This window comes from Syzygium oleosum, unplaced genomic scaffold, assembly GCF_021117445.2.
Source record: "Syzygium oleosum isolate NSW1041296 unplaced genomic scaffold, Sole_v2.1 Sole_v2.02, whole genome shotgun sequence".
Classification (NCBI taxonomy): Eukaryota; Viridiplantae; Streptophyta; class Magnoliopsida; order Myrtales; family Myrtaceae; genus Syzygium; species Syzygium oleosum.
The window spans coordinates 17,185,625-17,207,310 of record NW_026607486.1 but is presented as its reverse complement, the minus strand read 5'-3'; the positions used below and the strand labels follow the sequence as shown (position 1 = coordinate 17,207,310).

The following is a 21,686-nucleotide window of genomic DNA, read 5'->3' as shown; positions in this document are numbered from 1 at the left end:
ATTTAAAAGTCAAGATCAACGCTTGCAAAGGGATAGTAAAAGAATCAGCCTCCGTATAAAATATCAGCTTCATTCACATACATCACATATATGTACTTTGAGATTGTTCTGATTTTCATGCTAATGAAGAGCAGCCATGAGTTCGAAAGCAAGAAAGACTATTTCTGACTTGGCAAAAGAATGTAGCCAGAAATCACACAAGATCAAGCGCCTTCAACTCAGAAGCCGAGTCGCCCCTTCAGACCGCACCGTTGATCGGCGGCTGCCAATTAGGCCATGGTCGCCGTGCGCGCCTTCTCTCTCTCTCTCTCTCCTATGCTAACATCTCCACGAGGTCATCGATGGATTTCAACGTCTTCTCATAGAAAAGGTACGACTCGTACACCTTGGGAGTGCGGACGTAGTAATCGAACTGAAAAGAGAAATGGTCACGGCTCATACATATCGTAATCGGGCATAAACAACATGCACGCGACATCATTTCAATCAAACTCCATCCCCGAAATCGCACATGAAGAACCCACTCCGACATTGACCTAGCGACAAGGGCGTTCCTATGCTTTCGGTTCAGAAATCGATGGTTGTGGTTTCGATTTTTGCACCCGGGAATTCAGACTTTTTTTTTCTGGTCAGAATTAATTACATATATAATTGCCATAAGCTGTACTTTATACTAATCACTAGCTTATCCGAACTCTATAACACTAGCTTAAGAGTGAGGCGCACGTACCTCGGCCATGTTATCCACCAGCTCGTTCGCCTTGCTGACGTAAGCCCTCCGGCGACCCTCCGGCAGCGTGGTGGCCGCGTTCTTCAGGTCCTGGGACAGGTAGGCCGACTTCAGGCGGATGTAGAAGATGACGTACCTCCACGACATGGTGTCGAGCATGCCCCGGAGGTCGTGCAGCCCCTCCGCCGTCTGCCGGATCCTCGCCGCCGCGTCCTCCGGCGAGAGCCCCGGCTGGAAGAACCGCTCGATCAGGAACGACCGCGTGCCCCAGCTCTCCGCCCGCGCCACGGGGGCCGCCGCGGCGAGGAGCCCGAGCGCGAGGGCGGACGCGGCGACCCCGCGGCGGCCGGCGGCGGGTTCTCCGCCGGGGGGGAGGGACGACCGGGCGACGGGGAGAGAGGGGCGGAGGGGGTGGGCGTGGCGGGGCTTGGCGGTGGTTTGTGAGTGGAGTGGCGGAGATGCAGCTCGAGTGAAGGCGCTCATGGTATTCTTCTTCCGCTTCTTCTTCCGGATAAAGTTGTTTTGACGCCTTCCATTTCCAGCTTCGGAAGGTGATGCAAAAGCTCGGGTGTGTGCTGACGAGCTTCCAATGATGTCTCGCCACTTGTCATCGCTGCGGCACGTGCCATCTCTCCCATGTGCGATCCCCATTATGAAGTTGTCGCTCCCCCCCCCCCCACTTTTCCGTTAAAATTTAAAATAATATATCCAAAAATTATAAAAATAGCACGGCACAGTTCCCTAAAAAACCCTCAACTTTAGCCATTGTCCCAATTATATCCCAAACTTTTTTTTGTCTCATAAAAAACCTCAAACTTTCACTTTTGTCCCAAATCTACCCCATTAACTTTTCGTCCAATTTTTTAATATTATTTTTTATTTTTTCGAATTTTTTTATTTTTTCTTTTCTTTTATTTTTCCTTTCATTTTCTTTTTTTTTTTGTTTCACCTTCAACCTCTGGCCGGTTGCCGCCGGCGAGGTCGGCCCCGACGGCCGCTGGCAAGGCTCGGCCTCGCCAATAGCTGGAGGGGCCGAGCCTCGCCAGCCATGGAGAGGCTCGGCCCCGCCGGCAACTGGCGAGGCTGAACCTCGCCATTGCTGGGGGAGGCCGATCTCGCCAGTTGCCGGCGGGACCGAGCCTCGCCAAATCTCGGCGAGGGCTCGGCCATGCCGCCCGGGCCGGCGAGGTCGGGCCCTTAGCCCGGCAGACGGCGAGGCCGAGCCTTGCCAGGCCGGCGGGGCCGAGCCTCGCTAGCCACGGCGAGGACAGGTTTAGCGAGGCTCGGCCGCCGCCAAGAACGGCGAGGTCGGCCTTGCCCAGCAACGGCGAGGCCGAGCCTCGCTAGAGGCCGGCGGGGCCGAGCCTCGCTAGCCACGGCGAGGACAGTTTGGCGAGGGCTCGGCCTCGCCAGCTATTGGCGAGGTTGGCCTTGCCCAACGCCGGCGAGGTCAGCCTCGCCCAACGCCGGTGAGGCCGAGCCTCGCCAGCGGCCGGCGGGGCCGACCTCGCCGGCCAGAGATTGAAGGTGAAACAAAAAAAAAGAAAAGGAAAGGAAAAAGAAAAGAAAAAATAATATTAAAAAATTGGACGAAAAGTTAATGGGGTAGATTTGGGACAAAAGTGAAAGTTTGGGGTTTTTTATGAGACAAAAAAAGTTTGGGATATAATTAAGACAAAGGCTACAGTTGAGGGTTTTTTAGGGAATTGGGCCAAAATATCGATCTATTTGTTGACATTCGAATTTTGTAAAATCGTCCCGGGCATTGGATTTAAGGGCAAGATGTAAAAGTGAAAGCTAATCTAGACAGGCATGCTGCAACTAGCATTGATTGTGTAATTTGCTTAGAAAATATTCAGGGTTTAGTAACCACCGCGCCATTAATCCACGTGACAAGCGTGGCTCCACTCAAATGTGTGACACTTGTCCTCTGACATGGACTGGCTAGAAAATAAATAAAAAATTAAAAAATCCGAGGCTTTCATTTCTCACTCCTTTGGTTGACGTTTAAAGTTCCGCTTAAAGCTCTCTCCTCTTTCCAATTTTCAAGAGCTTTTTACGGTCTCTTTTAGAGAAGAACAACGAAGACACATCCGCTCTTTCTTTCTCCAGCATGTCCCACCGCCTCTGCCTTCCCTATAGACCTCGTCAGTCGCAGCTGCTGTTCAGATCTACCTCTGGCGAGTCGCCTCCCCCGATAGCCTTGCCATTGCAGCTGCTAGGTCGCGAGCCCCCTTCGCCTCCGGAGGAGGCCCATCGGTTGCTGCGATTCATCAGCTGACTCTTCTCTCTCTCTTTCTCACGCACGCACAATCACGCTAACGCAAATTTACCCCAAACTAATATTTTGACCACTAAAAATCTCAAACTGGTGCATTTGTGACAAATTTACCATCCGTTAATTTTCGTTAAATTGAAAAAATACAACAAAAAATCACAAATTGGAATAAATGGAGGGTAAAACATAAAACTGACATATCAGTCAACTGTCGCGTGTCATTTAACAAACCAATTTGACATTAAAATTTAACGAAATCTAACTGAGGATAAATTTGTCACAGGTGTATCAGTTTGGGATTTTTTGTGGTCAAAAAATTAGTTTGGGGTAAAATTGTCACATGTATATTAGATTTGGGGTTTTCCGTGGTATTAACTTTTTTGAAAAATTCTATGAGTTATTTGTATAGTCTCGCTGTTTGAATTGAGAGCATTGATTCGAAATGGGTGCAAACGCAGATGAATCGGCTGCAAAGTGGAGGGTACCATGGAGGAGTTCGTTTGCTCATGGCCCTTTGCATAGTTTTCTAGAGTTATTGCAAGAATAACAACATCAATCTTAACGGAGCCCCATTCGCGGCTACGGTTCCTCCGAGAGGCCCCGCCGGTCGCATTTCTTCTATGGTCACCAGTTGAGCGATAGCATTCGATTGATTCATGGAATTAAGAGGAAACGCGTGATTTTCAGTTTTTTTTTTTTTCATTTTTTTGATTTGTCTCTCAAGCAACCGAACAATTTTTAGCTCAATAACTTTTATCTTCACTAAGGTTGAATCAATAGTTCATTTGATGGGATTTTCTTTGTCGCAATGAAAAAGTCCTTATTTTTTAACTGTCCATCGATCTTGTTGTTGTTGAGGCAAGAAGAACGGAACAAAATACAAACCCTTATTTTTAAAGTTGAATGATGCTTTTCTTTTGTGGGTATTACGTCGATTATGTCAATATACTCTTCATCACCGAATTCTGCTAGTGAGTGAGAATGATCTCATTAAATACCTCCTGGAGAAGCCCGCTCTGGTTGGGAAATTGGCCAAATGGCAAATCCTCATTTCGGAATTTGACGTGCAAAGCATGGCGCAAAAATCCGTCGAGAGCCATTCTTTGTGCGAATCCAAGTCACTTTAGGTCACTTGCATCATGCATACCATGCATGCATTCCATAAATGCACATATGTTTTTAGCTGCTAGGTGGATCTACAGTAGGCCAATTCTTGAACTCAACGGGCAGTTTTCTTCTTTCGTTACTAGCGGTGACTCATTTCACTGGCCGCGACGTCCGTGCTCGGGAATCCTCCTATGTTGAGATGATTAATTGAGCATCACCCATCAGCAAGCTTACATTGTCCAATCTGTTAAATTTTCATTTCTTTTGCTAAATTTCGCTTCTTTTTGTATTTTATTTTCTCCACGAATTAGACTATTAGTGTTGCAGTAGATGGCTTGTTACATATGTCCGATATTGTGAGTTCAAATACCGGTGATGGTTCCGCGTTGCTGCTTGATAGGTCGGCTTCGTTGCGGCAAGAGTTGCCGGTTAAGGTGGGCGAACAATCTCGATTCAGACATAAAACGTGGCCCTTCTAGTCCCGAGGAGGAGGAGGAGGAGAAGTTTGTCATTCAGCTTCACGGAATAGGTCTTCTAAAGCATTTATGGAGAGATCAATATGCTCGACGGAGAAAGTGGAAGTAACTTTGAATTGGTCTTTATGTTTTCACAATTGTTTCACATCCAATTACGACAAGTCGTCACGGCAGTTATAAAACAATGTTACATGTTTGAACTTTATTATGACAAAATGTCGTATTCTTCTACATGTTTGTACTTCATCACTTCGAGAATTTTACCGATGTGTTCGACTAAAATGTTTGTTCGGGACTGTTATGTCTGTTCTGTGGTTAGAAACTACCATGTCAGCTGCATACGCGTCATACATGTTCTAGTCCAGCCGCTCATAATTTGACACATGTCCACTGACGCGAAATTAAATAAAAGAAATTTGCCAAATATATATTCAACCTCAGCCATGGAAGAACGTCCTTGGAGTTGCAGCATTTCCCCCTCGCTGTGGCCACCAGCGGAGTCGCCAGCACTGACCTACCCCTTTCGGCATCGCTCAACGCCAACGACAGCCATGGACGAGCGACACGACGCCTGAACGGAAAAGCGACCATGGACATGGGTGGCGAGCGACGCTATACCTTGACACGATTTCGGATATGGAGGTGATCGGAGAAGTACAGAAAAAGACGGAGCCAGAGGTGGTAGCTCAGGCCGATCGCCAGTGATGCCGGAAGGGTTCCCCCATCATCCATGGCCGAGATGGGTGCTCAACTAATTTTTTAAAGTTTTCTTTCAAATTTCATTTACCCGTGATTTATTCATTGACCTAAAATAAGTTGCATTTTTAGAATATCAGTAAATTAACTCATTACTAACTTTTTAAAGTTTTCTTTCAAATTTCATTTACTTTTATGAAAATTTTCTGTATTGACAAAAACTATATTCAAAGATACTTGTCCTTTATCCATCTTTTGAAATTTAAACTACTACAAAAATAGAAATTTCGGGATGAAAAAAGTATACTGCATTGTTCAAAAAGCATTTCAGTTTCCGAAATTTGAACTCAGCAAAACATAGGAGTCTCCAGATAATGATGCTTATCGATTGAACACGTACTACGCGACAAAATTATGTCATGTGTTTCGCCGCATGACAATTCCAGAGCTAAAGTGAAAGGGTTGCACGGCAAGGGTGGGAGCAAGTATTCTATCGGTTCCGACTTTCACTATATACAATAAATGGATGGATCAATCGAGAGAAAATTGAACTCGCAAATATTTACTCCTTCATTCGGAAGAGCCGTAATGATACTGAAATATCTCGAGAGAATTACAAGAAATTATCGATTATTTAAAAGAATTGGGATTGCATTGCAATATCTATTATCCAACTATAATTGGTTATGGGGAATTGCTCCCGATTTCCAAACTCCCTGATCGCCTAATCGCACCTCAAATTTGACTTTGACCCCTCAACCATCACAGCTTCCAGAATGTAAAAAGAAAAAACATTTTTTTTCGGAGTGGACCAACCAACCAACCTTATTCCAAATCCAGACCAAGAAGAAGAAAGATCACTTCAATGCAAAGCAATGCGATTTTACTGATCTCCCCCAGCTCCGCGACGACCGCCTTCCACGGCGTCCCTCCGCCGTCTTTCCACGCTCTCCATCGCCTCTCGCCTCCCCTGCTGAACCGCTGCCGCGTTCGCCCTCGAAACCCTCCTCGCCGGGGCTCGAACCCGCGAAGAATCAGGCCGACCCATCGACCATTTCCGAGGTGAAAAATCGAAACTCTCGCCGGATTCGGAGATGGCGAAGGCGGGGCTATTCGACCTCGAGAGGCACTTCGCCTTCTACGGCGCGTATCACGGCAACCCGGTCAACGTGGCCATCCACATGGTGTTCGTGTGGCCCATCCTCTTCACCGCCCTGCTCCTCCTCTGCTTCACCCCTCCTCTCTTCGGCCTCCCTCGGGTCGAGCTATCCCTGTTCGGGCACGGCCTGGCCTTGGCCTTGAACGTCGGGTGCGTGCTGACTTTGGTCTACTCCGCGTTCTACGTGTTCCTCGATCCGAGGGCCGGGTCTTTGGCCGCTCTGCTCTGCCTGGTTTGTTGGGTCGCCGCCAGTTTCGTCGCCAGCAGGCTCGGGTTCTCTCTCGCTTGGAAGGTGATTTTCTTGAAAGCCCCCGGCTTGTTATGTGCTTGCTCGTTTTGGTGGGTTCGGTGGAAATCCTGCTGTCTTTTTTACTCAGTTTTGCTTATGACTTATGAGTTTCCAATTGAGTTCTCTTTTCAGCTGTGCCCTCATCCCAAAATGTTAGGAGTGTAAGGGCAGTTAGGCTACACATAGGCACATGGCCAAGAAAACGGCTACGCATAGGTAGTGTTGTTTCACTGAGTCGTATTGGGTCGTTTTTTTTGGTGTCTGTGGTGTTCTATGCGACTCGCACTTCAGTGTTCGGTATGCTAGCATTCGATGATTGGGGAACGAAATTGGTTGTGGCTCGTTTGCCTGTAGCGGTGAAGTTCTCAGTAGAATCTTCAGTTTTGGAGCTTTTGCTCTCTATCCTTTGAGCTCCGGCTGTGAATTATCTTTGGAACTACAAAAGGAGACTGGTGCAGTTGCTCCCCTGTTCTCAGCCGGGTATGCTATCTGTGAGGATTGGTGAACTTCAAAATCAGAACTGAGGATAGCATGTGGACTCACACTGTCCATATATATCTCGAAGGTGCATCATTGTTTCATGTTCACTGAATTAGTGATCCCGGTACTTTTCGTGACTGCTAATACTTATTGTTGGCGCTCATTTTTCGCTTATATATCGTTTCTCCAGAGAGTTTTGTTTCTTTTTTATATCCATCAGAGTTTCACAGATGCGGTGCAATTTTTAGATCAATTAACATTGTAATATATATATGTGCGTGCGTGGTACCAGCTGAGAGAATAGTTTACAGGCAAGTTCCATTTGCCGTGGAAACAGTTGCGGCTGGTCAAGATTAATAGGCCAAGTTACTTTGAAGGACCTATGCGGTGTCGGTGCTGTTTCACTGTTTTATTGATAACATCATTAGCTACTTATGTGGGATTCAGGTAAATAAAGGAAAACAAAGCACACACATACATGCACAAAGTACTTTATTCTGACAAATGCAACTGTTGTTTATTAGGTTTTCTATAGTTTCCTCTTCCAAAGATTGCTAGCAATTTCATCTCGCTACTCTTTTCTTTTCCCTTTTTCTGCTGTACGGTTTGCTACTTTCAACATATAATGAAGGGTTGATGGCACTTGATTATTTTGTGATGGAAAAGGATGTGGCTTTCTCTCAGTGTTGCAGAAGTTTTAAGACTTGTGTCAACAAATATTAATAATTTACTTATTGTATATGTGCATAAATTTCCGTGATAGTTCCTGAAAGTCAATTTCCTCGAGCCATCTTGTTCATCAGGATAAGGAGGTTGCTGGCATTCATAGGATCTTGTGATCTTGGTGTTGGTTTTCATCTTAAACAGATTTAGTAGCATTTGCTAATTCCAGCAAAGAACACAAAGTCATCATTCATTTATATTTGTTCTCTTGCTCCTTTCATGGCACTCCATTAGTGCTGTTTTTTAAACTTTAGAGTGATTGGGGAAACTTCAGAGTGCTCTGGTGCCATCATTTGTCACGTGGTTTGTCCAAATGATGTTCCATATAAAGCCGTTTTCCCTGGGCACCAATCTGCCAGTTTTCTTCTTGTTAAATATTAAAATTGAATGAGTATTACTCGCTTCCGCCATTTGACATCTTCGTCATCAGGTTGTTCTCGTGGCTCAGATAGTGTGTTGGACTGGGCAGTTCATTGGCCACGGGGTCTTTGAGGTAGGCTAATACTTCCCTTGAAAGAGCTCTAGGAATTGGCGATCTTATCTGCAGCTGATCAGCTGAATTAATTTGTACAGAAAAGAGCCCCAGCTCTTCTGGACAACCTCGCTCAAGCCTTCTTGATGGCTCCCTTCTTTGTGTTGCTGGAGGTGAGTTCTTGAAAGCATTTAAGTAGCGTCCGTCAATGCATGATCTCTTCCATTCAAACATGTTCCTGACAGTCTCCCGTGTGTTTCTTTCTGTTTGTTTTTTTTTACAACTTTTCAGGCCCTTCAGACGTCTTTTGGATACGAGCCATACCCTGGATTTCGTGCGACAGTGGAAGCAAAAATCGATGCCGAAGTTAGTGATTGGAAAGACAAGCAAGAGAAACTGCTTACTTGAAGTCTGTTCTAAGGTTTCGGTGCCCCATCTAGCCCCCCCCCCCCCCCTACGACGCCTCCATATTCTGTGAAATATAAGCTTGGACTAGCTCAAGTCATACCTCTGCGCATAGACCTATACCTAACATTCACACCGCTATGCCGAGATATATATAAAAGCAATGAAAAGTCTTGTTTGTTTTGTTCATGTCAATTCCTTCATTTTCGCTTAGTTCAATCGAGTTGGCCAAGCATGGAGGACTCGAGGCAAGTTTCAGCATGGAGTAGTTGGCATTTTTCCTTGTGATGGGTAAGAGGATGTGGTTGGCTAGTGAGAGGTGGGTGAGCCACGCCTATGGGCCCTCTCTGGTGTGATCTGCAATTTGATATGATCAGGTCTTAGTTAAAAATAGTGATGGTTGATTAGGACTTCCATTGTAGGGTCGGTCCGATTTATTGAGCTTGGCTGCTTGTCTGACCGATCTGTTGGCTCCTTTCGAGTTTGGATTGTTCTCTCTCTCTTTTTCTTTATGAACCCACAAAGTCGATGAGAGAACATACGATTCTAGATGCTTACTCATGCACCTGAGAGAGAGCACTTGCTTTGATGAATCGGACAGGGCTAATCCGGTGCTCAAAGAGATCTTCACGGAATGTAAAGAGTGTCAAAACTAAACCTGGCCGAACAATTGATCGTCTACGTTATCGCATACCCGCGAACTTGGCAAATACGGCACTAAATGACCGGTTAACCGGTTAGGTTAACGTATGGTGTGCGACAAGAAAAACCCGCGATTGACCGAGAAAGCCGCAGGCCTAAATCCCCATGTTTAAGCAACCAAATGGAAGGAGGGTAACATGTCGAGGAAGTCAAGACAAGAGCATTAGAGTCCCGACGAAGGAGGACAAGTATCTTTCAAACTTTCAAGAGGTTTCCCCCTGGCACACGCATTGGATCTCTCTCGTTTCTCATAGGGTATATTCTTCAAAATTCGAAGGTACCTCCTCTGGTGCCGACGCATGCAATTCAATTCGTCTTAAGATGCGACGAAATCGTGAGATGAAACACGTGCCCAGCACACGATTACTGCCTAATATTCTGCCAGTTGGCAGGTCGATAGAGGAGAATTGATTCGGAGGACATTGGTTGGTAACCTCAGTTCGAAAGAGACAGCTCGAGTTTTAAAATTTATCACGGTCCGGTCTTATCCATAGATTAAGAAAGATGAACAACCACTTTTGGCATCAACCGAAATACATCACGACAAAGAAAACCAACCCCTTGAGCTTTGCGATCAATCCATAGTTTCTACGAAAAGAGACTGTTTTCTCATCGTCATCTACGCCCGTGAAAGAGACTTGCAAGAAAGGAGCTGAGATTGCACGTAAAAATTTCCACTGATTCATTATACTTATATATAAACCCTTACAACCAAATTACAGATTTTTCGTTTCTTGAATAGCTGGTGGTGTCCTGCCGATCCTCAAATTCTTCGCATAATCAAATTTCAAATTTCCTTTCTATTTAAAGCCATGATTTTTTTTTTCTTCTTTTTTGATTTTTTGTCCCCAACAAATCACTGGAGGTCAAAGATGGGGTTGATGACCACGGTCTGGTTCAAGGCACTGTTCTGAACCGCTTGGAACTTGCCCCAGTTATCTGCCACGTGGTGGGGCATATGTCCACCCTGTGGTTTCTGATCAGCACAATCATTTCCAGAGTTGTTGCTTATGGTGTTTTGGAAATCAAAGATTGCACTGTAGGGGTTGTCAGATAAGATGTGGGAGAATGGGGCCAAGTAGTCCATTTCCAGCAGATGGGTCAGTGAGAATGTCCTTGGGAATTTCAGCATTGGTGGGTCAGTAGCATCAAGATTGGCACACACTTTGTCAGTTGCTTGGACATTATGATTGGGTTCTTCAATTCCGGGCTCCAATGTCTTGCCAGTTTGCCTCTTCTTGTAGATCCTGCACAGCACCCACTCATCCAGCTGAAATAGATGCAATCAAGGCTAAGCATGATCAGATCGCAACGTTTCACATAAGCCCCGAATCAAACTTCAATCACTGAGACTTACTCGCATCGACCCGCTTCGTTTCTTCGCTTGTCCTTTCACGTCGGTTAGTCGGTACTCGTGCATGATCCAGTCGGTCTTGGTCCCCTTGGGCGGGCGGCCCTTATAGAACACGAGGGCCTTCTTGACCCCGACGTACTTTGACCCACTGTAGATTGCCTTGTCCGTGCCTGTGGCCTTCCAGTATCCGGACACGGTCGCCCGGTTGGGGCGCACCCCATTCGGGTACTTCCGGTCCCGCGGCGTGAAGAAGTAACACTCGTTCTCCCAGAATTCGGCTTTCTCTACAAACCCAAGAAAGCAAAACCACTCATTAATCAACATACCACATACACGTACAATTGAATTGCATACAACCGTCATAAAATTCAATCTTTCTTTCATGGTGGGGTTCTAAAGTCGGGGACCAACCAGGTAATTGCCAGGGATCAAATTTGTAAATATCAACTTCTGGGATGATGGCCGCGGGGCATGGCCTGGACGTGGCCTGGTTTCTTAGGTAATGCATGATTAGTTCTTCATCCGTGGGATGGAATCTGAACCCAGGAGGGAGGCCAGAGCCAGAAGAAACAGACATGCCCTCCATTCTGGTGGAACAGATGAACACAAGAGCTCAAAGACAAATTGAGAAGTATAACGGTTGATGATTGGCGAGACTAAAGTTTGCACTACACTTGATTAAATATTCCTTAGCTGAGGATGGTGACGATGATGAGAGAGAGAGAGAGAGAGGACTGGAGAGGCCAGGCTACAAGGGAAAGGAAGGCCGTGAAGAGAAACTAGGTTTTTGAAATATTGGAATGGAGAGGCCCCTGCCTTTTATTTGTGATGGATTTTGTCATCTTGTGGAAAGCTGCATGGATTTGATTGGTGGGCTCTTTGACTTGAATTCCTTTTGAAAGTTTTGAACGGGTGCCTTTCTTATCCACAACCTGCTGAAGTAAGACATTTTGTCCTCGCCACATGAGGTTCCCGTTCTGTATTATTATATTCATGCTGTACTATAATCTTTGCTGGAGTAGATGAAGCCCCCACTACAAAAGCAAACGTCCTAGTCCCTCCCTAGTTGTACACGTCTTGTTATATTCGGACATATAAAATTACAACCAGGTCTTCCAAAAGCAGAAGGAACGCCATGCGGTGGATATACCCTCGCTAAGATCCAAACGCATCCGTATGTTTTACTTGACCGTGGCCAAGAACAGTTTGACCTGGTAAGGGATAAAACTTTGAAGCTTATCCGCTCCATCTTGATCGAGCTTCTTCTTCTTTTACATCCCTAGGTAAGATATTTCGTTCGTTCGTTCATGCATCTATTTGTTTATTGTGGGTAAAACGTGCTATCGACCTGGACAACAGTTGGCGTGAATGGCGGGATTCCATAAAACTATTGAGGTTCGATGTCAGCTCAAATCGCACATGGGTCCAAATATCTGAGAGAGATAAGCGAAGGATCCGTCTTCACTTGTTCATACTTTGAACAGTAGAAACTCGGTTGGTATGGGTTCGAGGTTCACACGTCTTCAAACCTCGTAGGTGCGAAATCATTTAAACTTTCGCATTCGTTTCCTCTTTCCTATCAGTGTTGGAACCGGAGATTTTCAGTGACCAGCATGATGCCCTCCAAAATACTTGGATTGGGTCACACATCCTACTTGAATTTGCGCTAATTGATTTGCTAAAAAAACGATGGCAAAACCAAATATTCAACGGTGAAATCGAGTTCTGTTGAAAGTGCCAATAATCATGCTCTATTTATTTCGCAGAAAATGAATGATTCGGAAGACATTTTCCTAAAATTGATCGCTTGTATTGCTTGAAATAATTAGCTAACTAAAAACATTTCCATTGTCGATGACAATTTTTTGTCACATTTCGTGGACGATGAAAACATTCTTCGTTCATTCATTTTTGTAAACGATAGTTTTTAGAATAAAGTTTTTTCAATTATTTATTTTTTCGTAAAATAAACGGAGCGGGACGGGAAGCTCGAATGAGCAACCGGCACTTTTGACCGCTACTCTTTATCGAAATGGAATATGCTGTACAGATGAAGAGGGTTGGAAGACCCAAAGCATCACTGTGCTTTTTATTATGACCAAGCGTGATGATCTTTTAAAGTATGAGCTGATGGGAAATCAAGTGCTGTAATTGGTGGGGAATGGTTGTTAAGGCGGAGGAGCATCTTCTCAGCACAAAAGAGAGAGCTTTGATTGGGAGGAAACTGGAAAAAGTGCAAAAAAAGTTCTAAATTTTTTGCATTAGTGCCAATTTAGTCCTAAACCTTTTAAATTGGTGCCAATTCAGTCCTAAACCTTTTGTTTCTGTGTCAATTTAGTCCTTCCGATCAATTTTGACTGAAATTTGCCGATGTGGACGCCTGCCGGCCGGTCACCGGCGCCGACGTGAACAACTTTAATAATATTTTAATAGTTTTTGATTTTTTTTTTCCTTTTTTTCTTTTTTTTTCCACTTTTTTTTTGGTCCCCCCCTCCTTCCTGTGGCCGGTCGCCAGTCCGACGACCAGCCAGAGGCCAGAGGCCGGCGAGCTCGACCTTGCCGGCCACTGGCGAGGGCGGCGGCCTTGCCTTGGTCGGGCGAGGCTCGACCTCGCCGGAGGTCGCGGCGAGGCCCGACCTCGCCGGATCTGGCGAGGTCGAGCCTCGCCCGACCAAGGCGAGGCTCGCCCTCGCCAGTGGCCGGCGAGGTCGAGCTCGCCGGTCTCTACGGCCTGCAGGATCGCCGGACCCAGCGGCCAAGCCTTCGAGGAAGGAGGGGGGGACAAAAAAAAAGTGAAAAAAAAAGAAAAAAAGGAAAAAAAATAAAAATTCAAAAAAAAAATGAAAATATTATTAAAGTTGTCCACGTCGGCTAGATGATCGACCACGCCGGCCACAGCGCCCACATCGGGCAAATTTCGACCAAAATTGATCGGAAGACTAAATTGACACGTAAAACAAAAGGTTTAGGACTGAATTGGCACCAATTTAAAAGGTTTAGGACTTAATTGGCACCAAAAAAAGGTTTAGGACTAAATTGGCACAAATGCAAAAGGTTTAGGACTGAATTGGCACCAAAAAAAGGTTTAGGACTAAATTGGCACTAATGCAAAAGATTTAGAACTTTTTTGGTACTTTTCCCCGGAGGAAACTTCATGGGGACTTGGAGGTTTTCGGGTGACATTATGGTCATTGGTCACGGTTCAATTCTTATCAAGATTTGAGCGAGGGACTGCTGACCAAATTGCTCAAGAATGTGGGAAAGCGGCACTGTTGTTTGCGTGTGTCCATATCTTGTTCTCAATCCAACAAAAATAGAAAGCTTGGACCGATGTTTCATGTCCTAAAAAGGGCATCGTCGAGCCTTGCCATCTTTGGCCCCCCCAAAAGGATAACCCTTACCATCTTTGATATGTTTCATTCGGAGCTTTAGCAGGACTAAAATCCCGTCACTAAGGTTTTTCCGAAGCCGCGCTGGCTCGATTGAAAAAGGGTAAATCGATTAGAAACGAACACGCCGCGTCGGATCTGCATCGGATGAATCGGCCTGATCATATTCGGTTTTCGGGATACGCTTAGTTTTTCCAATTATGCCGTAAACCGATGCCTCGAAAGCGAGGATAGAAAACTCCTAAGCTTTTTTCGACATCCGACGATGTCATTGGATCGATCCAATTTGGCCATCGCATCTCCAGCTCGAGCGAGACGGCGGAGTCAACGCCGTGTCGCGAGGAGAGAACGGCGAGGCTGAAATTGCTTTTGCCGGCGAGCGCCAGCAAAACGTCGCCGTCGGTCCCCACCTCGCCTCGCGACACGTGTCCGCGACGATGGGCGCTGAACCCGGCCCGGATAAGCACGGGACAGACCATCTACCCCTTTTTCAAACTACCGCGGTCCTCGTCTTGCCACGTCACCGTGTGGGTCCCACCCTGTGGGGATCGGCCCGTCACGTCTTTGATGTTTTTCGCCTTTTATATTTTTGTTTTCGGTCACGTGCTGGTTCAATTTCTTTAATTGCGTTGCGGGCGGCTAGTGCTGCTCTTGATTAGCTCAGATTTAAGGAGCTAAGATTGAATCTATGCTAAACTCGTTTACCGACACGCCATCACGCTTGGAGTTTGACCTTTTGCTTGTACAATGCGAGTGCTAAGGTTGGGCATTGCGACATTTAAAAACTGAGATATCCCCAAGTTAAAAATTGAATAGACGAGACACGAGGCGTCATTTATAAGTAAGATAGACACCCAATTCATCATCATCTTGTGTGATTATTCATAATTATTCATCTTAAAAGTTTGACCCACGTGGATTGGGTTAGTAGGGAGACCTGTTAGGTTGCGGTTTATACTCTCCATTGATAGGAAGGCACGGGAGGTCGTAAGGGGTGGAGTTCCGACGATGTTAGATGGCTTTTATAGTTTGAGCCCATATTTCATTGGTAGTTTGGACTTATATAATTGTTTTCTTTTATAGTTGAGAATTGTAACATGAAGATGGGAGGTGCTAATTTTAGTGGAATTATTTGTTGGATGTAATTCTAATTTAGTGGTGAATCAGAATAAAATCTCGTGTCTCGATTTTTCTTTCTCGTCTTTTTACTCTCTATTTCGTTGTGTTTGTATGCCTAATCCTAACAAGAAACTCCTTGTAGATGGGTTGTTCGCAGACGAACTAGACTCGTACTTGATTCAATGAAGATGAGAAGCGATTGTCATGATGAGATGGTTAGGACAAGGTGTGACTTTTGGAGGCTTCTAGGATGATAGAGGGGGTAGGAATTGATTTAGGCAACGTATTGAATAACAAAGTATCGCTAGGTAGTACATCTCAAAACAGACGAGGACATTAGGTAGGAAAGTTTGTGACGGCCCACGTCCCATATCGGATGATTATGGCCTTGTGATAAAGTAAGATCCATCGTTAATTGTCACCACCCTGTGTGATTATTTGGAGTACAAATTTTGAGATTCGAACAATGTGGGCCAGGCCAAAGGGATACGATAACTTCTAGAGTAATGACCGAACCGATGAGCGCTCGATGTTTGATTACCAATGTCCTCTGTTTTAGCATAATGTTATGAGTCGTGCCCCCTATTCTGCAGATGAAAGTTACCTGTTACAAATTAAAAAAAAAAAAAGGTGACGGGTATTCATCGAGCATGGTGCTTTTTATTTATAAGATTGATTCCGAGACCAAAGAGTGAACTCGGGAAAAGTGTTGTAAAAGTCCTAAACCTATTGCATTTGTATCAATTTAATCCTAAACCTTTTGATGTCGTGCCAATTCAATCCTTCCGTCTATTTTTCACCGGATATTGCTGACGTGGACGCCGGCGGGCCGTCGACATGGACAACTTTTAATATTTTAATATTTTTTCGAGTTATTTATTCATTTATTTATTTTTCTTTTTTTTCCTCCCCTCCCTTGTTGCTCCAGCCGATTGCGACAACCGGCCACTAGCAAGGCTCACCCTCGTCCTTGCCAGAGGCCGCGACCTCACTGGATCTGGCGAGGTCGGGCCTCGCCCATGGCCAGCGAGGCTCGACCCTCGCCAGCAAGCGTCAGGCCACCCTTGTGGCCATCCGGCGAGGTCGAACTCGTCGGCCCTGGCTTCTGGCCGGTCGCCGAAGTTCGGCGACTGGCTGAAGGAAGAAGGGAGGGGAGGAAAAAAAAAGAAAGAGAAAGAAAACAAAAAGAAAAAGAAAAGAAAAGAAAAAAAGAAAAAAGAAATAATTTTTTTGAAACATATTAAAATATAATTAAAAGTTGTTCATGTTGGCGCCGACCGTAGTCATGGCCACGGGCCGGTTTCGGCCCGGAACCGGCCCGGTCAAACTCGGGCCCGACCCATTGACCGGGCCTGCGGTTTGGAATCGGAACCGGCCCGTGCCCTACGGGCCTGGTTCTGGTTCCAGAAATTTTTGAACCGGCCCGGAACCGCCGGTTCCGGGCCCGGTTCCAAAAAAAAAAAAAAAAAAAGCTGCAGTGCTGCTGCTGCGGCCCGTTGCCAGGGCAGCCCCTGGCAACGGGCAAAATTTTTTAAAACCCCCCGCAGCAGGGCCTGCACGTCTGCAGGCCCTGCTGTGGGCAAATTTTTTTTTTAAAAAAATAAACCCCCGCAACAGGGCTTGCACGTCTGCAGGCCCTGCTGCGCCCAAATTTTAAAAAAAAAAAAAAACCCCCGCAATAGGGCCTGCACGTCTGCAGGCCCTGCTGCGGGCAGCGGGCTTGCGTCTTGCGGCCCGTTGCCAAGGCAGCCTTTAAGCTGCGCTGGCAACAGCCAAGGCCAACACCCAAACGGGCAAAAATTTATAAAAAAAAAAAAAGATAACTGTTGCAAAATTGCAACGGTTATCTTTTCTTTTTTTTTTAATCCTAAATTTTCTTCTCATTTTTTTCTTATAAATTCTCTCAAATTCTCTCAATACTCACAATTCTCTTCTCTCAAGTCTCAAATTTTCTCAATACTTGAAATTCTCTCAAATTCTCTTAAATTCTCTCAATTTTCTCAATCCACGCAATTCTTTCTTAATTCTCTCAATTAATCCGCTCAATTCTCTCAATCCACTCAAAAAATGGCAAGTAGAAGTCGAGTGCCACCTGGCAAAGGTAAGAATATCATGACGGAATCCCATCATTCTTTTGATCCTCGTGAATATGCAGATTTTCAAGATGATGAAATCAACATTTTTCCCGATGTGGAGCGCGTCCCGGCGCAAGAAAGTTTTCATCCTCCTGCCGAAATATCTACAACAAAGGAAGCGGAACGGGAATTTACATCTGACATTTGGAATCACTTCACGAAAATGGAAAGGTTTGATATTGGTCAAAAAAGGTATGATATAATTTGTAAATATTGTGGGAAAATATATAAATATACAGGTGGACAAGGATATGGAACATTTAAACGACATCTTAGGAGCAAACATCCAACCGAAACGGGAATCGATATCGGGCAACAACTAATTTTCGGGTACGTCAATCTTAACACTTCCCCTTTATTTCGTTTTAATGAAAAAACTTATAAGAAAGAATTAGGCAAATTTATTTCCGTTGAGTATTTAGCATTTAATTTTGGAGAAAGATTTGGTTTTAATGAATTTGTACAAAAAGCATGTGCTCCACAAGCAAAACGTGTTCCTAGAAATTCAACTAAACGAGTAATTAAAGATCTTTACAAAAATGGAAAAAAAGATTTACAAAACTTTTTTATGCAATTTAATGGATGCGTGCATATAGGTAGTGATATTTGGAGTGATCATTGGCAAAATCATTCTTACATGGGCATAACATGTCATTGGATAGATGACGAGTGGAGTATTCAAAAAAGAGTTATTGCATTTAGAGTTTTCGATGATAAGCATACGGCAAATAATATTTATAGAATAATTAGGCAAGTTTTAGAAGAATATTATTTGCTTAACAAAATTTTTTCAATTGGTTTTGATAATGCCGCAGCAAATACCGCTTCAATTGCTGATTTAGAAAATATTTGTAAACCCGCTTTTGGCGGAAAATTTTTTCACGTTAGATGTGCTTGTCATGTTTTAAATTTATGTGTACAAGATGGTTTGAAAACTCTTGATATTTTTCTTCAACCAATAAAAATGGCGATTCAATTTTTATGGAAACATCCCCAAAAAATGAAAGAATGGGGTAGATTTTGTAGAGAAAATGGCAAAAAGCCAAAAAGATTTCCAAGAGATGTTCCAACTCGTTGGAATTCTACTTTCCACTTGCTTAGTGAATCTTTAGCATATAAATATTTATTATGTGCATTCATTTCTAATAATATACCTCAGATTAATTTATACCCATAAGAGTGGGATATTTGCCAAAATTTTTTAGATGTTTTAAAGGTTTTTAATGATGCAACTTATACTTTGTCCGGTGTTTATTATCCTACTACACATTTATTTTTAGTAGAGTGTACTAATATTGTCGGAATTTTTGATGAATATGAAAATGATGTTGAATTACAACATACTATAGTTGCAATGAAAATGAAGTGGCTACATTATTATAGCGAAATTCCCATTATTTATTTAGTTGCTTGTGTTTTTGATCCGCGTTGCAAATTGGATGGCTTAAATGATTTTTTGCGTATGTATTATCAATGTTTACATTATGATGCGATAAATGTTACAACCATAGTACGTGAGGTTAAAAACGTAGTAATAGAAATATATAATGAATTTTATACTAAATATAATTTAGGTGATATTGGATCTTCTCAATCTACGGAGATACAAAATGACAGTACAAGTAAAATTAGTAGAGGGTACCAACTTTTACTACATAGACAAAAAAAATAAAAGGGAGTAATAGGAAATATTTCTGAATTAGAGATTTATCTAACCGTTTCATTTGAGTTTACTGAATCCGAAGGTGGTACAGATTTTTTAATTTTGGATTGGTGGAAGAGGCACGCAAGCCAATACCCAATCCTTTCTCTTATTGCAAAACAGATTTTTTCAACCCCTTGTTCCACAGTTGCGGTCGAACAAGCATTCAGTCCCGGAGGTAATATTTTGGACGAATATCGTTCAAGATTAGCTCCAGAATCAGTGGAGATTCAAGCTTGTGTTGTTGATTGGACGAAGGCTCAATACCGGCAACAAGAGATAGATCGGAATAATGAATCCGAATTCTTTAACGACGGAGATACTACCGGTACCGGTACTGGAACGGGTAGTGACGATTGAGGGTAAAAGAACTATTGGAGTTGGTAAATATTTCGGGAACCCTTGTTTCTCATACCGGGTACGCCCACGTGAGCTTAGGGAAACCGAAGTATAATCCGATGACATGTGACCTCTGGTCCCCTGCGCACAGAATGCTTAGGTTTTGGGATCATTTTAGGGCATATATATTGTGCTCCTTTTTTTTATAGATCATTGTAACGAATTGTAATGTGCTTAATGATAATTTATTAAGTTCAAGACCTTTCTTTCTCTCTTGTCTTTTTGTGCCCAAATTTGATTACAATTTACATTTTAATTACAATTTATATTGAATAATGTTCCGTCACCGGAACAGTAATTTTTTAATTTTTATTATTTTAATTACAATTTATAATGTTTCGCCAGATCTGGCGAGGCTCGACCTCGCCGGCCTCAGGGGAGGCCGGTCTCGCCGTTGCTTGGCGAGGTCGAGCCTCGCCGGATCCGGCGAGGGTTCGACCTCGCCGGCCTTGCCGTTGCGGCGAGGTCGGCCTCGCCCGATTGCGAGCGAGGTCGGCCTCGCCCGACGCCGGTGAGGTCGAGCCTCACCCGATCTCGGCGAGGCTCGGCCTCGCCCGGCCAGCGAGGCCGCCCTCGCCGGGCGAGGGCGGCCTCGCCCGAGGCCGGCGACCTCCGCCGGCCCCGGCTATGGCCGGCGGAGGAAGAAAAGAAAAAAAAAAGAAGAAAAGGAAAAGAAAAAGAAAAAAAAACAGAAAAGAAAAATTATGAACCGGCCCGGAACCGGTTCCGAACCGACCGGTTCCGAACCTGAACCGGAACCGGTCGGTTCCGAACCGTGGCCATGATTAGCCAACCGTACCACGTAGGCTGGCCGGCATCCACGTTAGTAATATATGGCCAAAATTAGCCGGAATGACTGAATTGGCATCACGTCAAAAGGTTTAGGACTAACTTGGCACAAATGCAATAGGTTTAAGACTTTTCTGACACTTTTTTTGAGTGAACTGACATATTTCCGGTCAAAAAGCAAAGTTGCAAAAATCTTTAAATCTTCGATACATTCAATGCGAACAATTTCCATTGAAATTAAGGCTTTGATCTCATGCAAGTGAACGCGAGTTCACGTTCCTTTCAATTCACTAGCATTACCGAAGGATTGCGAGGAGTTGATATCCTCGATTCAAAACTTAGGGTGCGCATGACAACCATTCTATGCCCGGGAACTATTTCTACTCAGAAATGATTCTTTTTGATTCTGTGCCCGGAAACAATTTCTGAGCATTTGAAGGCGTTTGGTAACTGTCCAAAATTTCTATTCCTGGAATAGAAAAGAACATAAATGCGTTTGGTAACTACACAAAATTTCTTTTTATTAATAATATTTTGAATTGTTTAATATTTTTTTTTTCTACCCCTTCTTTTCCTTGGCCATGGCCAGTCGCCGGCCACAGGCCAGGGCGTCGCGGCCCTGGCCGCCTGCCTCGCCGTCTGCCTCTCCGGCAAGGGGGACCCTCGCCTCCGCCGGCGGCCGGCGAGGGCAGTGACGCCCTCACCGGCCCTGGGCTGTGGCCGGTTGCCGGACGCTGGCGACCGGCCACAACCCAAGAAGAGCAACACAAAAAGAAGCAAACAAAAAAAAGAAAAAGAAGAAAAAAAATTGATTCTCAAAATTGTGCCGAGAAACAAGAAGCAACTTTTTTTTGCTTCTTGTTTCTCTTCCAAAACTATTTCTGGGCACAAATTTTTAAAAAATGTGTCCGGGAACAGAAATGCGTTTCCCAAACTGTTTCTGAGAACAAAAGAACAGAAATTTTCACTGTTTGGCACATTGCCAAACGCACCCTTAGTTTCCTCGACATCATGACCACACTAAATCGCTTCAATTTACTACGTGTCAATCCGGAACTCAGAAGGAGAATATGCCCTTGAGAAGCGAGAGAAGAGAAGCCGAGAGAGCCACTTCCGATTGGACCATGCTCACCAACTCCCTCTTGGCTTAGCTTTCGCCATGTAGCAGGTGTCACTTTTGACCTCTCGAGCTCCTTCGAAACTTCCAACGAGGATCCGGGCTTCGGAATCCACGACCACCTCCTCTGGGTGAAACAAGGCGGGCGTCCCACCACAACAACAT

General features: G+C 44.5%; 3 protein-coding genes across 3 annotated transcripts; 1 reads left to right on the top strand and 2 right to left on the bottom strand.

The window, feature by feature from the left end:
- Positions 1 to 33: 33 nt before the first annotated feature.
- Positions 34 to 1,396, bottom strand: LOC115669897 (photosynthetic NDH subunit of lumenal location 2, chloroplastic). Its single transcript, XM_030591060.2, has 2 exons — positions 731 to 1,396; positions 34 to 412 (listed from the first exon to the last, which is right to left on the bottom strand). Exons 1-2 carry the CDS (start codon positions 1,379 to 1,381, stop codon positions 314 to 316), a joined length of 750 nt encoding a protein of 249 aa, XP_030446920.2. The 5' UTR covers positions 1,382 to 1,396; the 3' UTR covers positions 34 to 313.
- Positions 1,397 to 6,073: 4,677 nt separating this feature from the next.
- LOC115672351 (2-hydroxy-palmitic acid dioxygenase mpo1-like) lies at positions 6,074 to 9,004 on the top strand. The gene is made up of 4 exons (XM_030594150.2): positions 6,074 to 6,738; positions 8,369 to 8,431; positions 8,512 to 8,583; positions 8,702 to 9,004. Exons 1-4 carry the CDS (start codon positions 6,382 to 6,384, stop codon positions 8,816 to 8,818), a joined length of 609 nt encoding a protein of 202 aa, XP_030450010.1. The 5' UTR covers positions 6,074 to 6,381; the 3' UTR covers positions 8,819 to 9,004.
- A 1,171-nt stretch (positions 9,005 to 10,175) lies between these two features.
- LOC115677712 (NAC domain-containing protein 1-like) lies at positions 10,176 to 11,642 on the bottom strand. Its single transcript, XM_030600960.2, has 3 exons — positions 11,283 to 11,642; positions 10,875 to 11,155; positions 10,176 to 10,787 (listed from the first exon to the last, which is right to left on the bottom strand). The coding sequence occupies exons 1-3, from the start codon at positions 11,455 to 11,457 to the stop codon at positions 10,374 to 10,376; spliced, it is 870 nt and encodes a 289-aa protein (XP_030456820.1). The 5' UTR covers positions 11,458 to 11,642; the 3' UTR covers positions 10,176 to 10,373.
- Positions 11,643 to 21,686: the final 10,044 nt, after the last annotated feature.

Excerpts from the sequence above, each read along its gene's own strand:
- LOC115669897 (XM_030591060.2), bottom strand. The coding sequence starts at position 1,381 with ATGGGGATCGCACATGGGAGAGATGGCACGTGCCGCAGCGATGACAAG. Across the intron at positions 413-730 it reads TGGTGGATAACATGGCCGAG|TTCGATTACTACGTCCGCAC; the intron begins GTACGTGCGCCT and ends TTCTCTTTTCAG.
- LOC115672351 (XM_030594150.2), top strand. The coding sequence starts at position 6,382 with ATGGCGAAGGCGGGGCTATTCGACCTCGAGAGGCACTTCGCCTTCTAC. Across the intron at positions 8,432-8,511 it reads TTGGCCACGGGGTCTTTGAG|AAAAGAGCCCCAGCTCTTCT; the intron begins GTAGGCTAATAC and ends TAATTTGTACAG. Across the intron at positions 8,584-8,701 it reads CCTTCTTTGTGTTGCTGGAG|GCCCTTCAGACGTCTTTTGG; the intron begins GTGAGTTCTTGA and ends ACAACTTTTCAG.
- LOC115677712 (XM_030600960.2), bottom strand. The coding sequence starts at position 11,457 with ATGGAGGGCATGTCTGTTTCTTCTGGCTCTGGCCTCCCTCCTGGGTTC. Across the intron at positions 11,156-11,282 it reads TGATCCCTGGCAATTACCTG|AGAAAGCCGAATTCTGGGAG; the intron begins GTTGGTCCCCGA and ends TTGGGTTTGTAG. Across the intron at positions 10,788-10,874 it reads AACGAAGCGGGTCGATGCGA|CTGGATGAGTGGGTGCTGTG; the intron begins GTAAGTCTCAGT and ends CATCTATTTCAG.